Source organism: Oncorhynchus mykiss, chromosome 27 (assembly GCF_057628025.1).
Source record: "Oncorhynchus mykiss isolate SJ-2025 chromosome 27, ASM5762802v1, whole genome shotgun sequence".
NCBI lineage: Eukaryota > Metazoa > Chordata > Actinopteri > Salmoniformes > Salmonidae > Oncorhynchus > Oncorhynchus mykiss.
In genome coordinates, this window is record NC_143048.1 from 22,840,607 (window position 1) to 22,856,439 (window position 15,833).

General features: G+C 42.0%; 1 protein-coding gene across 3 annotated transcripts in view; it reads left to right on the forward strand.

Annotated features, from left to right (window-relative positions):
* Positions 1–4,710: 4,710 nt before the first annotated feature.
* Positions 4,711–15,833, forward strand: part of LOC110507776 (replication protein A 70 kDa DNA-binding subunit) — a 43,341-nt gene continuing 32,218 nt past the window's right edge. The window contains exons 1-11 of one of the 3 annotated variants that reach the window (XR_016492456.1): positions 4,711–5,242; positions 5,445–5,495; positions 5,765–5,843; positions 7,450–7,558; positions 9,385–9,473; positions 9,637–9,708; positions 11,395–11,524; positions 11,829–11,931; positions 12,014–12,082; positions 12,376–12,568; positions 14,734–14,870. Coding sequence is in view for 2 of the 3 variants with exons in the window: in XM_021588003.3 (XP_021443678.2) it covers positions 5,219–5,242; positions 5,445–5,495; positions 5,765–5,843; positions 7,450–7,558; positions 9,385–9,473; positions 9,637–9,708; positions 11,395–11,524; positions 11,829–11,931; positions 12,014–12,082; positions 12,376–12,568; positions 14,734–14,870 (1,056 nt within the window). In the remaining variant the exon portion in view is untranslated. The remainder of the gene's footprint in view (positions 5,243–5,444; positions 5,496–5,764; positions 5,844–7,449; positions 7,559–9,384; positions 9,474–9,636; positions 9,709–11,394; positions 11,525–11,828; positions 11,932–12,013; positions 12,083–12,375; positions 12,569–14,733; positions 14,871–15,833) is intronic. The other 2 variants (XM_021588003.3, XM_090223609.1) reach the window with 2 other exon arrangements.

Genomic DNA, 15,833 nt, shown 5'->3' on the forward strand with positions numbered 1-15,833 from the left:
GTGGAAGAAGACAGTATATGACGATGTGAGCTGCTAGTTATCATGCCACTTCATCTTCCACTGAGCCATTGGACAGGCAGTAGGAGTCATGGGAGCAGAGCTTAGACCCTCCTCGTCTCCCCTTAGGCTATCTGCAGAACGCTTTTACTACATGCCACTCCCACCACGCGTCACTTACTACTGCCATTGAGCTGCTAGCTAGCTGGGACAGGGTTTCCCATTGAGCTGCTAGCTTTGACGTCTCCCCTCTGGTCTGACATCCACTGTTTCTCAGTGTCGGATCCAGGTCGATGCCCCTCCCATTTTGTGGTCAACTGAACTGATCGGTTTTCAACTGAATCAGTGTCTGCTGGAACTTCTGCATACTTTGGGCTGTGCACTCAAAGTTGTTGACAATGTCCAATACTTTTGTCCATGTTAAATTCTCCCGATATGCCATGCTTAACATCTTACCACGCAGCTCATTACTGGCAACTCCATAAACTATCTGGTCTCTCAGCTGCTCCTATTGTGCAGCCCCAAACTCACATGTAGCCACCAGTCCCTCTTAGCGATGCTATATACTCAGCTAACGTCTCTCCCGCTGAATGTTTCCTATTCCGTTCTTGTTGTTTTTTGATAAAGAGCAATTACATATGCATGTAAGATCTCTCGTCCTCAAACCACTGCAGTGTGCGAATTGTAAAGTATTTGGCTATGTTTCAAGTGTGTGCAGACAAACAGAGAATACTGAAGCACGACGGTGTTGCAATTGTGGTGGGGTTCATGATCCTTAGTTCTTGGAGTACACTGTACAGTGCCTTGCAAAAGTGTTCACCCCCTTGGTGTTTTTCCTATTTTGTTGCATTACAACCTGTAATTTTAAATAGATATTTATTTAGATTTCATGTAATGGACACACAAAATAGTCCAAATTGGTGAAGTGAAATGAAAAAAATTACTTGTTTCAAACAATTCTGTGGTGCGTGCATATGTATACACCCCCTTTGCTGTGAAGCCCCTAAATAAGATCTGGTGCAACCAATTACCTTCAGAAGTCACATAATTAGTTAGATTGCACACAGGTGGACTTTATTTAAGTGTCACATGATCTGTCACATGATATCAGTATATATACACCTGTCTGAAAGGCCCCAGAGTCTACAACACCACTAAGCAAGGGGCACCACCAAGCAAGCAGCACTCTGAAAACCAAGGCGCTCTCCAAACAGGTCAGGGACAAGGTTGTGGAGAAGTACAGATCAGGGTTGGGTTATAAAAAAAATATACGAAACTGAACATCCCACGGAGCACCATTAAATCCATTATTAAAAAATTGAAAGAATATGGCACCACAACAAACCTGCCAAGAGAGGGCTGCCCACCAAAACTCATGGACCAGGTAAGGAGGGCATTAATCAGAGAGGAAACAAAGAGACCAAAGATAACCCTGAAGGAGCTGCAAAGCTCCACAGCGGCAATTGGAGTATCTGTCCATAGGACCACTTCAAGCTGTACACTCCACAGAGCTGGGCTTTAAGGAAGAGTGGCCCCAAAAAAATAAGCAAACATATTTGGTGTTCTCCAAAAGGCATGTGGGAGACTCCCCAAACACATGGAAGAAAGTACTCTGGTCAGATGAGACTAAAATTGAGCTTTTTGGCAATCAAGGAAAATGCTATGTCTGGTGCAAACCCAACACCTCTCCTCACCCCAAGAACACCTACCGATGAAAAATATCCCCACAGCATGATTCTGCCACCACCATGCTGTGGGGATATTTTTAATCGGTAGGGACTGGGAAACGGGTCAGAATTAAAGGAATGATGCATGGTGCTAAATACAGGGAAATTCTTGAGGGAAACCTGTTTGTCTTCCAGAGATTTGAGACTTGGACTGAGGTTCACCTTCCAGCAGGACAATGACCTTAAGAATACTGCTAAAGCAACACTCGAGTGGTTTAATGGGAAACATTTAAATGTCTTGGAATGGCCTAGTCAAAGCCCAGACCTCAATCCACTGGAGAATCTGTGGTATGACTTAAAGATTGCTGTACAGCGGAACCCATCCAACTTGAAGGAGCTGGAGCAGTTTTGCCTTGAAGAATGAGCAAAAATCCCAGTGGCGAGATGTACCAAGATACTGCAAGACGTGCAGCTGTAATTGCTGCAAAAGGTGGCTCTACAAAGTATTGATTTTGTGGGCGGGGGATAGTTATACACGCTCAAGTTAAGTTTTTTTGTTTTATTTCTTGTTTCACGATAAAAAATATTTTGCATCTTCAAAGTGGTAGGCATGTTGTGTAAATCAAATGATACAACCCCCCCCCCCCAAAATCCATTTGAATTCCAGGTTGTAAAGCAACAAAATAGGAAAAATGCCAATGGGGGTGAATACTTAAGCAAGCCACTGTATTGGAGAGTTTGGCTGAAGACACTGGTAAAGAGTAGTCGACTGTAATGTGTTAAGGGGAACATTAAATAAATCTGTTCTGTTTATTATAAGTACGCTCTGGAGTTTTCAGTAAAAGATCCCAGCATCTTAGGATGCAACAAACCACACCAGGAATTCTCTTCACGTATTCAACCTGAACATCCGTAGTCACCCCTGAGATGACTCCTTTGACGGGTCCTCTACTACAATGTTCAAAACATAAAACTTCTGTTGTGTGGATTCTTTTGAGGCCCACTGCTATCTTCCTCCGCTTGTCAAAAATGCAATTCATCAAAACAAAACCACTATTGGTCACTGACCGACTCCACTTTTCCAAGCTCATACTTCACCATTTGACACCTCAAACAGTTTCCCGCATATGCATCCTTACCACAGATAACGATAGACCAATGAGAATTAGAACAACTTTGCCCTAACTCAACAACCGCATCCCAACAAGAAGCGATTCATTATCATTTACACACGTATCCTCCACTCCAATTTTCGACAATATTCTTTTTGTTCCAGTTTTCGATTTTACTGTCGTCCATTCAGAACATTCGTCTTCACCAAATTTACTTTGACGCTCTGCTTAATTCTAACTCAATCACTTCCTCGCCAGAGATGAAGCCATTCAATACTTCTGTGTTGTGAAGACAGGCGTAATGGGAGGTCCGTGGACTATTACTTGAACATTTAGGCCTATTTGTTGTGCCTGGTCCCTAATTTATAAACCTGAGATTTCTCAACTAAGTTTTGCCAAAACATATACTGAACAAAAATATAAATGCAACATTTTCAACAATTTTACTGAGTTACAGTTCATATAAGGAAATTAGTTAATGGAAATGCATTCACTAGGCCCTAATCCAGGGACGGAACTTTTTTTCCACATTCTGAAATTGCATTTTTGTCCCTGCCAGTTTTAACATGCTAATGTGATACAAAACGAGGTAAAGGTGTGCTTTAGGACCATGTGGACGCCTTCGAGCGGCCGGGTAGTTTGTTTGGAGTGTTTATCCTATTGGATAATAATTAAAAAAAAAGATGTTCCCACTTCTAAAACCAAAGTGCCACCCCTGCCCTAATCTATGGATTTCACATGACTAGTTAGGGGCGCAGCCATGGGTGGGCCTGGGAGGGCATAGGCCCACTTACTTGGGAGCCAGGCCCAGCCAATAAGAATGAGTTTTTCCCCACAAAAGAGCTTTATTATATACAGAAATACTCCTCGGTTTCGTCAGCTGTCTGGGTGGCTGGTCTCAGACGATCCCTCGGGTGAAGAAGTTGGATGTGTTGGTTACACATCGTCTGCGGTGGACGTACTTCCAAATTCTCTAAAATGTTTCTAAAAGGTTCACTTGTGTAATGATCATGCTGTTTAATCAGCCTCTTGATATCCCACACCTGTCAGATGGATGGATTATCCTGGAAAATGAGAAATGCTGATTAACAGGGATGGAAACAAATTTGTCCACAATATTTGAGAGAAATAAGTTTTTATGAGTATGGAAAATGTATTTTCTTTTATTTCAGCTGATGAAACATGTTTACATGTTGCGTTTATATTTTTGTTCAGTATATTTGCACATTACACTATTTGTTGGATGGGTCGGCAGGTAGCCTAGTGGTTAGAGCATTGGGCCAGTAACTGTAAGATTGCTGGATCGAATCACCGAAATGACAAGGTCATTCTGCCACTGAGCAAGGCAGTCAATGGGAGACACAACTCTCAATGCATTGACTCAAATTGATGTAAAACAATGTGGTTTGTGTTTTAGGAGGGGTGGACTTACCATTAGGCAACCACACCATCAGGGTGCTTCGTGAACTTGGCACTATTTTGTTTAATATTACATTATTTATTGTGGCAAATGAATCAGTTTCACTTTTAACTCCAGCTTTTGAACGGCGGTTGGGACTATTATGAGCCTGTGACAGAAAGCTAACACTCTCAGGGACATGCACGTCTTCGATTTTCCTAAGACGCTCACAAGCCATGCAGGACCCGTTAGAAGGGACTGTGACAAAACTGCAGTGGTGTGAAGTAACTGATAAACAATATATGGGCGGGGCGGATCAATTTATGCTTGATCTGAAAATGTTTATGGAGACTCTATGGACGGTTTTGGCGCATACAGAGGTCAAATTGAGCTTCATACCACATTACTTTCCGCCTCCCAAATTTTGTAACAATGCAGAGGGCTCTACATAGCTCTGCATTGACATGATTGAAGGTTGAAGGTAAGTGGGGGCGTGAGGTCCTGTATAAACACAAACTCACTTCCTTGACAACTTCTTTCACAACATCTCTGCTCAGCGAAGCACAATATATTTGAATGCCCTGACTTCTTCAGAAGCCATATCGCCCGTAAATGATTGACCATGTAGCGCCTTGTTTTCCTTCAACAAAGACAGTTTCATAAATGTTGCAGGATTTGCAGGACATCTAATAAAATGAGCAGCTATTAACTGTTATTTTGTGTTCTTATAAAGCAATTTTTGGCATTGCAATGCCTTACTATATAAACACTTTTTTACACGTTTAACCAAAGTGTCATAGAGGCCCGTTGGCTCGTCAGTTTTTTATTTTACTGCCTGTTGCTAAAGGTGGTCCTAAATCTATAAGAGAAACCGGAAGACTTAGCAGTAAATTACGCGATGACGTCATGAACAGTTCGCGCGTTCAGGCATACATTTGGCGCCACAGATGCAACACTGCCACTGTAGAAGTGAGATTGTCCTTTCTTGAGTTAAAACATACATATTTTTTTTTACCCTAAATACCTATAAACTCAGCTTCAACATGCTAACAAAGGGAGCGATAGAGGTAGGTGGTGGCATTTTATGACATCCCAGAAAGCATGCAAACAAAGTGTTCCCAGCATTGAGGAAGATGGTTTTCAGACGGGGACTGTGCACTGAGTGCTGACTTGCTGCTTTGTTGAGCTAGCCACAATGCTAGCTTACGTTAGGTAGCCATCTATATATATTTTTCATCTCTCTCAAGCTGTGTTCTACTCTTTCAACAGGACCTAACCAAAGGCTCTAATGATTTACCAAACCCCATACTTCAATTAGTGGTGAGTATGAATGGACGTGGAAGTAGCTAGCTAACGTTAGCTCGCTAACTTTAGCGAACTTAACCTGTTAGTTGGCCAAGTTAATAGGGCCAACTGTTGAAGAATGACTACTGGCAATGTCAACAATTAGCTAACTTGGACAGTATGGACATACAACATTTAAGACAAGAATATTCCCCAATATGGTAATACAGATTTCGACCACTGCTAGATTTGTCGACATTGACCAAGATCATTTCGACCGCACTCCTGTATTCATATTCTTTCAGAACATCCGTAAAATTGATGGAGGCAGTGGACCAGCCCGCTTTCGTCTGATGATGAGTGATGGACAGCACTCAATGTCTTGTGAGTAGAACTATTCCAAATCCACTCCACCACCTGTTCAAAGTACACTCAGAAATGGTTGTAGGGCAGGAGGCAGGTGACCATTACAGGTGGCACATTTTTATTATTAGACATTTTGTATTTCTCCTTTCTCTAACCAGGTAGGCTAGTTAACATGTTCTTATTAGCAACTGTGACCTGGCCAAGATAAAGCAAAGCAGTGTGACGCAAACAACACAGAGTTACACATGGAATAAACAAACATACATTCAATAACACAATAGAGAAGTATATTTACAGTGTGTGCAAATGAGGTAAGATAAGGGAGGTTAGGTAATAAATAGGCCATAGTGGAAAAATAATTACAATTTAGCAATTAAACACTGGAGTGATAGATGTGCATAAGATGAATGTGCAAGTAGAGATACTGGGGTGCAAAGGAGCATAAATAAATAACAGTTTGGGGATGAGGTTGTTGGATGGGCTATTTACAGATGGCTATGTACATGTGCAATGATCTGAGCTGCTCTGACAGCTGGTGCTTAAAGTTAGTGAGGGAGATATGAGTCTCCAGCTTCTTTTTTGCAATTATTTCCAGTGATTGGCAGCAGAGAATTGGAAGGATAGGTGGCCAAAGGAGGAATTGGCTTTGAGGGTGACCAGTGAAATATACCTGCTGGAGCACGTGCTACGGGTGGGTGCTGCTATGGTGACCAGTGAGCTGAGATAAGGCAGGGCTTTACCTAGCAAAGACTTATAGATGACCTGGAGCCAGTGGGTTTGGTGACACAAATGAAGCAAGCTAAACGTACATAGCATTGCTTTGTGGTAAAGGCATGAAAAGAAAACTAATGTTTTCTGTTTGAATAAGATATGCCAGTATTTTAAATTAATGCATGGTTCAAATTGTATTGGATATATAGTAAATGTCAAGGTATCAGTTTAAATTAAAGTCAAGGATATTTTTAATGGAGATGTTAGAGACCTGCCAAATGAAGCTGTTGAGAAACTGCACCCCATTTTTGTAAACCCATAGTGCAATCCTGTCGTAATCTGAATTACACCAGGAGCTAGACTTCAAAGACAACAGGGTAAATCAAAAGGGGTTTTAGTCTCTTTCCACAGAAAATATCAAGGTAAATCGCTGACAGGGGCACTTTGGTGTGTTTTGTGCTGTGGATGTGATTTATGCTGTGGATTGCCTAGGGCAAACCAGCAGTAGGTAGTCAGCATTCAGTAAAAGGAATAGAGAGCTGGAAGTCGTCAAAGAAAAAAACATGAATCAATTTCTTCCTTTTAATTTGGCATAGTTTAAGAAGTATTGTGATAACATAGTCATGAAAAAATAAGACCTATTAAGGAACATATTTTTGGGATCTAAATCTATTCTCATCCCAGACTAGACTGAGCTGCAATTGGCTCTGTTCCATGTTTACTACCAAGGATCGCATGTTGTTTGTATCTGTCAGTGATGGGGGTTTAGTTGGTCGATGCATATCATCAGCTGTCATAGACAAAGACAGACTAACACAAGCAATGGGCGTGTGCGGTGGGTGGCCACCCTCTACAGCACTGCCGATGTTTGTGTTGGTCTGTCTTGTCTCTAACATCTCTATCCCTCCTGTAGCGTTCATGCTCTCCACCCAGCTCAACCCAATGACTGAGGACAACCGACTAGCCCCAAACTGTATCTGTCAGCTGAAGAGGAGCGTGACCAATGTCTTAAAGGATGGACGGTATGTTGCTTCTATCTTTTGATCTTTTCATGTTTTCCTGCCTACAGAATGACTAACCCTTTTCTTTCCATTTCTATTGAAAACATGGTTTATTCAAATAACTTTAATGTAGGCTAGCTGTTCATGTAGGTCCTCCTTGTTGCTGCATCATTTTTCTCCTTTCGATAGATTGGCTGAGATGAGTCACAAACTTTTAGAGCTGTTAATATGGGGACACATACAATGGATATGCAGATACACACATATATACCTACATACATATATATATACACACACACACACACTTGAAGTCGGAAGTTTACATACACCTTGGCAAAATACATTTAAACTCAGTTTTTCACAATTCCTGACATTTAATCCTAGTAAAAATTCCCTGTCTTAGGTCAGTTAGGATCACCACTTTATTTTAAGAATGTGAAATGTCAGAATAATAGTAGAGGATGATTTATTTCAGCTTTTATTTATTTTATCACATTCCCAGTGGGTCAGAAGTTTACATACACTCATTTAGTATTTGGTAGCATTGTCTTTAAATTGGGTCAAACGTTTCGGGTAGCTTCCCACAATAAGTTGAGTGAATTTTGGCCCATTCCTCTTGACCGAGCTGGTGTAACTGAGTCAGGTTTCTAGACCTCCTTGCTCGCACACGCTTTTTCAGTTCTTCCCACAGATTTTCTATATGATTGAGGTCAGGGCTTTGTGATGGCCACTCCAATACCTTGACTTTGTTGTCCTTAAGCCATTTTGCAACAACTTTGGAAGTATGCTTGGGGTCATTGTCCATTTGGAAAACCCATTTGCGACCAAGCTTTAACTTCCTGACTGATGTCTTGAGATGTTGCTTCCCTCCTGCAGCAAAGCACCCCCACAACATGATGCTGCCACCCCCGTGCTTCACGGTTGGGATGGTGTTCTTCGGCTTGCAAGCCTCACCCTTTTTCCTCCAAACATAACGATGGTCATTATGGCCAAACAGTTCTATTTTTTTTGTTTCATCAGACCAGAGGACATTTCTCCAAAAAGTATGTTTTTTTATCCACATGTACAGTTGCAAACCATAGTCTCATTTTTATGGCAGTTTTGGAGCAGTGGCTTCTTCCTTGCTGAGCGGCCTTTCAGGTTATGTCGATATAGGACTTGTTTTACTGTGGATACTTTTGTACCTGTTTTCTCCAGCATCTTCACAATGTCCTTTGCTATTGTCCTGGGATTGATTTGCGTGGTCCCATGGTGTTCATACTTGCGTACTATTGTTTGTACAGATGAACGTGGTACCTTCAGGCGTTTGGTTCACTCTTGGGAGCAATTTACAGACTTGTGGGGGTCTACAATATTTTTTTCTGATGTCTTGGCTGATTTCTTTTGATTTTCCCATGATGTCAAGCAAAGAGGCACTGAGTTTGAAGGTAGGCCTTGAAATACATCCACAGGTACACCTCCAATTGACTCAAATGATGTCAACTAGCCTATCAGAAGCTTCTAAAGCAATTAGATAATTTTCTGGAAATGTATACCCTGTTTAAAGGCACAATCCACTTAGTGTATATAAACTTCTGACCCACTGGAATTGTGATTAAGTGAAATAATCTGTCTTTAAACAATTGTTGGAAAAGTGACTTGTGTTATGCACAAAGTAGATGTCCTGACCGACTTGCCAAAACTATACTTTGTTAACACGAAATTTGTGGAGTGGTTGAAAAATGAGTTTTAATGACTCCAACCTAAGTGTATGTAAACTTCTGACTTCAACTGTATATTAAACACATGGTTGATAAGTCTTTGGAATATTATTTACGAAGCAGCTGTTAATCTGTTTTTCTTTTCAGGCGTGTGGTGGTCATACTGGACATGGAGGTGGTGAAGTCTGCTGATGAGGTGGCTGGGAAGATCGGAGAGCCCCAGCCTTACGTGGAAGGTGAGTCTTCAGCCCATACTGCATTTCTAACCATCACCATATCATACGGCTTAGGGGGACAGAAGTTGAACAAATGTTTGAATCCAAACATGGATATAGCCTACCATGTTTAATGTGCAGTTTCCTTGAGTTTTGACCTTTCACTTGCTCCTCTCCCTTGCAGGTCAGAGTAAAACCCCACCGTCAGCCCCCAATCCCTCAGTCCACCCCCTGCAACCCCAGAATGGAATTGATGGTATACAACTCCTGATCACTCACTTTGCTTTTAAATCTGTCTTTTCACATCATGTACCAGGAGTTGAATTGAGAGGTTGGGTCATTAATGGACTGTTTTCTCAAGATAAATTCCTGATGTTTTGCATCTATATATATTTATTTAAAATGATTTGGAAGGTTACAAAACATTTCAATGTAGGTTATTTTCTTTCAGTTTACAGTAGATGGCAGCATTTATGCAAAATGGACAAATGTTGGTTAAAATCCTCAGATCTACTGAACATATGACCGCTGCTGTTCTTGTCAGAAGGCTTAGCTAATTTACATTTGCCTCTTGGGTATATACAGTCATCTGTAACATTATACTTATCCTACTAAGATGGTAGTTGACCCATGTGATGCTGATAAGCACAAAATATTAGGTCTATATTCTGTCTCTTTGTTGAAAATAAGCCAGTAAAATCAGTCTTAGAGAAATGCTGCTGGTGAACCATCTGTACGTCACACAGGTTATTATTTCCAGTAGTCCAGATGTGCTCGTCAGTCAGACTGTAAATTTGGTTTTGAATTGGGTGTGATCTGAGTATACAGTAGTATTGATGGTTTTCAGCTCTTTCGACGGTTCCCTTTTCGTCAGGTAATTAGGTAAGCACTTGGTTATAATTAGTACTGAAATGAAATGGTGATCATGATGAGATGGTACGTGATGGGTAGCCTAATTATCAATAAAATGCTACTGTCATTGATTCCAAAATATACATGTTTTGTTATTCTACTTTAATTTAGCATGTATTTTTACTAATGCTCCCTAAATAGGTCTAAGCGAAAGTGTGCAGGTAATTAAATTAATGCTTAATTCTAAACCCATCTCTTTGTGACTGAATAACCATTTCTAATCATTGCACATTACAAGTGTTTACCCAGTTATTTCATGAAAATATGCAGGGCTAAAGGAAGCTTTTCTTAGTGCTAACCTACAGTATCATAAGGCATTTTGTGAACCATGACAGATGAACTCTTAGCCCAATCTACTGCTTCAGGAGCTTATATCATCTTGTGGTCCAGGTCATAGGTATTCATCCCCCTAATCTGATGTCAGGGAATTGAAGTAGTGATGGTGAGCTGCATCCTCATCAGCACAGTTATTATTGTTCAGTTGTGTGGCTGTGCTGCTGGATCTGGGGGCTTAATTACTAGAAATGCGGTGGTTGGCAAAGTGGACTCTGAGCTGTAATCCAAAGTGTGAGACGCACACAAATCAAATGTGCAGCTAGCGCTTGTCCGGACAGAGAAACCTCAAAGTCAGGCCTCATGCACCAATTTCCTGTGGGAAGAGCAGCTTTGGTTTGTTATTTCACACTTCTGTCTGCTTTGAGTCTGATATGTGAATCATCGTCTCTCTCACAGAAACATCTCATACTCACACAACTTAGTTGGGGGGGTTGTCTCCTCTCCTACTATCCCAAACCTACCGCAATAAATCCACTACTCTTCCTGATTACGTTTTTCTGTGATGCGAGACTACTTTCATGAAGTGAGATAATTACATTGATCAAGGAGTTGTGATCCAAAGAAATTAGATTTTTGAAATTCAGCCCTGATGAATTATAGATGTCTATTCTTTTGAGTTTGCCACTCCATCACTGCTCTCTATATGTACCAATAACGCCTCAGTTCTCTTTTTAATTTCCCTATCTATCATAAGGCTCCATGAACAAAGGTCCCAGCAGAGCGTTTGGGGGGAAGAAGGGCATGCCTCCGTCTGCCATGCCCAGCACTCCTGGGGGATCCTCCAAAGTTGTGCCCATCGCCAGCCTCAACCCCTACCAGTCAAAGTGAGTGGTCTTCTTATACCCGTCTATGGTTGAGTCCCACATGGCACCATATTTCTAATGTAGTGTACTACTTTAAAGTAGTGCACTATATAGGGAATAGGGTGCCTTTTGGGATGCAACCTATCACTTTGATGACCATCTCAAACAACATGGTCTCTTGAGTCATTATAATCCTGTTGTACCATACTCTTTAGTCATATAACTGAATGACAGTCTGATGTGTCTGTGTGATAGTTGTTCAAGGTCTTTTCAAGGACTAGATTTCCATCCAAAAACTACGTTAACATTGGTTATTTTCTGTCAGGTGGACCATCCGAGCCCGTGTCACCAACAAGAGCAACATCCGCACCTGGAGCAACTCTCGTGGGGACGGCAAGCTGTTCTATATGGAGATTGTGGATGAGAGTGTGAGTAAATGCTGACGAAAAGGTTTTCTCGTGTTGGATCGTGTGGAGCTAGTCCGTAGCTGACTGTTGTGTGTTGATGCAGGGAGAGATCAGAGTGACTGCCTTTACCCAGGAGGTGGACAAATTCTACAGCATCATCGAGACTGGCAAGGTGAGAGGAACTGCCTCCTATTAATGATGCTTATCCACCATATGTCTGTCACTGGTAGATTTTGGTGAACTGAGTAATCAATCTCAATGTGCTGAATTGGATATAATAGGATATAATGATACAAATCAAAGATGAATGATTCCCTCCAAAATGAGTCACACGACAGTAGCAACATGATCCTCTGCTTCAGATCCTCTGCCAGGCTTTATTTACTGCCTACATCAGTATTCAGCTGAAATGAATCATGTGTCCAGATCTATTTTAGATTTGAACCTTCTTTGATCCATGTCCAGGTGTTCTACATCTCCAAGGGATCCCTGAAGATCGCCAACAAGCAGTACTCATCCCTGAAGAATGACTATGAGATGACCCTGAATGGAGAGTCCACCATCATTCCCTGTGAAGACACCCAGGACGTACCCATGGTGCAGTGCAACTTCGTCTCCATCGCCGACCTGCAGGCCCGAGAAAAGGACACCATTTTGGGTAAGGTGCAGGTGTAGCAAAGGAGGAGCGAAGGGGATGGGTGGTCCAGGCAGGATTGGCGGGGCATGATAACTGTCATTAATAACAGACTTAGCTTATTATTATTATTATTATTATTATTATCCTATCATAGGGATAGCTTCAATAGAGTAGTAGGGCAGCGTAGGGGAGATGGATGCGCTAGGGAGGTTGGGGTAATTCTAAGAGCAGATATAAAAGTCATTAATGACGCTGATGACAGTAATGGCCTGTGGTGCCGATTGACTTTGGGCCCTATGGCAGAGAGGGAGAGAACTGGTAAAATGAGTTAGTAATAAGCTATAGTCAGCATCCCAAATGGCACTCTATTCCCTATATAGTGCACTACTTTTGATCAGGGCCTATATGGCACCGGTCAAGAGTGGTGCACTGTGCAGGAAATAGGATGCCATTTGGAACTAATCCTAAATTGTAATGATGGTAATATAATAGACTCCTTGCAGCTTGTCGTCTAGCTGTCTAGTCATTTCTCTTCAGGACCAGCAGGCGTCGGCCCAGCCAACCTCGTGATGTTGAAGACATCTTAAGCATGCTTAAATCAGTTGTAACCTAGCAAGGACTGGACGAAAGGGTTAAGATGGCAGAGTATAGGTTGCTCCCAAATGACACCCTGTTCCCTATATAGTGCACTACGTTTGACCAGAGGGCCCTGGTCAAACGTAGTGCACTACACTCTTAACCACTAGGCTAATGAAAATAATTATTTAGGATGTAAAGTGATTTTTAGATCAGTTAGTCAGCAGTGTCCGACTGCAAATGAGTAGAATTCCATCTCAAACATGGCCATAGTCTACTGTGCTCATGATGTCACCTGTGTTGAAAATATGTTCAACTATCTATGGACATTTTCACATAGTGGGGAAAAAAAGTATTTAGTCAGCCACCAATTGTGCAAGTTCTCCCACATAAAAGATGAGAGGCCTGTAATTTTCATCATAGGTACACTTCAACTATGACAGACAAAATGAGAGAAAAAAATCCAGAAAATCACATTGTAGGATTTTTTATGAATTTATTTGCAAATTGTGGTGGAAAATAAGTATTTGGTCACCTACAAACAAGCAAGATTTCTGGCTCTCACAGACCTGTAACTTCTTCTTTAAGAGGCTCCTCTGTCCTCTACTCGTTACCTGTATTAATGGCACCTGTTTGAACTTGTTATCAGTATAAAACCTCAAACAACCTAGTGAATGACCTGCAGAGAGCTGGGACCAAAGTAACAAATCAGTAACACACTACGCCGCCAGGGACTCAAATTCTGCAGTGCCAGACGTGTCCCCCTGCTTAAGCCAGTACATGTCCAGGCCCGTCTGAAGTTTGCTAGAGAGCATTTGGATGATCCAGAAGAAGATTGAGAGAATGCCATATGGTCAGATGAAACCAAAAATATTACTTTTTGGTAAAAACTCAACTCGTCATGTTTGGAGGACAAAGAATGCTGAGTTGCATCCAAAGAACACCATACCTACTGTGAAGCATGGGGGTGGAAACATGCTTTGGGGCTGTTTTTCTGCAAAGGGACCAGGACGACTGATCCGTGTAAAGGAAAGAATGAATGGGGCCATGTATCGTGAGATTTTGAGTGAAAACCTCCTTCCATCAGCAAGGGCATTGAAGATGAAACGTGGCTGGGTCTTTCAGCATGACAATGATCCCAAACACACCGCCCGGGGAACGAAGGATTTGCTTCGTAAGAAGCATTTCAAGGTCCTGGAGTGGCCTAGCCAGTCTCCAGATCTCAACCCCATAGAAAATCTTTGGAGGGAGTTGAAAGTCCGTGTTGCCCAGCAACAGCCCCAAAACATCACTGCTCTAGAGGAGATCTGCATGGAAGGAATGGGCAAAATACCAGCTACAGTGTGTGAAAACCTTGTGAAGACAGAAAAGTTTGACCTCTGTCATTGCCAACAAAGGGTATATAACAAAGTATTGAGAAACTTTTGTTATTGACCAAATACTTATTTTCCACCATAATTTGCAAATAAATTCATAAAAAATCGTACAATGTAGGAGAGAGCTGAGCCCCACTGTACATATTATAAATATTGATCACGTGTCTGGTTCTCCACGGTAATGCTGCTCAGAGTCGACTGTGCTAATGACGTGATTGTGTGTTTTTTTTCCAGATGTGATTGGAGTGTGCAAGAGCGTGTCCGACGTGACCCGCCTCAACACCAAGAACAACCGTGAGGTCTCCAAGAGGACGCTCAACCTGATGGACCAGTCTGGTAAACTGGTGGAGGTCACCCTGTGGGGAGAGGAGGTGAGGACTGGGGGACAGACACTAGCGCAGCCATAGATGGTCTATATGCGTCTGGACACAATGGGACAGTCCTGCTGGATAAAGAGAGGATGAAAGTCACTTTCTCTCATGCTGGTGACATGCTGTAGCACCTTCATTGTGTGCTGTACACACCTGCATTACGTTTGTGTCCCTGTGTCTTGTCAGCCAGAGCCCCAGGTAGGGCTACAGTACACCTCTCCTAATTGAAAAAATGTTGTGAGCCGTGTGCTTCCCTGTGTTTGGAAATGTCTGTTAAGCAGTTTGAAGAGGGAGAGGAGATTTGAGCACTGGGCTCTCTCTCTGTCTCTCTCTGTGTGTTTTAATAGAAGCTGATGTGGTTGAAGTCACTGAGAATATACCCTGTCACAGTGTGATGAAGGAACCCAACTCCTGCAGTTGATTTTATACGTGGCTCAGTGGGGCTATGCTTAGTTTGCCACAATTCTTTCATTCTGACAAGCTACAGCACACTGTTCCCTCTGTTTGTTCTGCAGATATCCCCTATCCGGGGGCACTGGCAGACGTACACAACATGTATAGTTTATAAAGAACAATAAGCTTTAGTAAATACACAATTGCAAGAATATTTTTTCACTTTATTTTACTCCCCCGGTGCTGATACACTACATACCCAAACGTATGTGAGCACCTGCTTGTCGAACATCTCATTCCAAAATCATGGGCATTAATATGGAGTTGGTCCCCCCTGTGCTGATATAAAAGCCTCCACTCTTCTGGGAAGGCTTTCCACTAGATGTTGGAACATTGCTAGAACATAATGGCCCCAGAACATTATTCCTCCTCCAAACTTTACAGTTGGCACTATTTATTGGGGCTGGTAGCGTTCTCCTAGCATCCGCCAAATACAGATTAGTCTGTCGGACTGCCAGATGGTGAAGCGTGATTCATCACTCCAGAGATTATATTTCCATTACTCCCAAG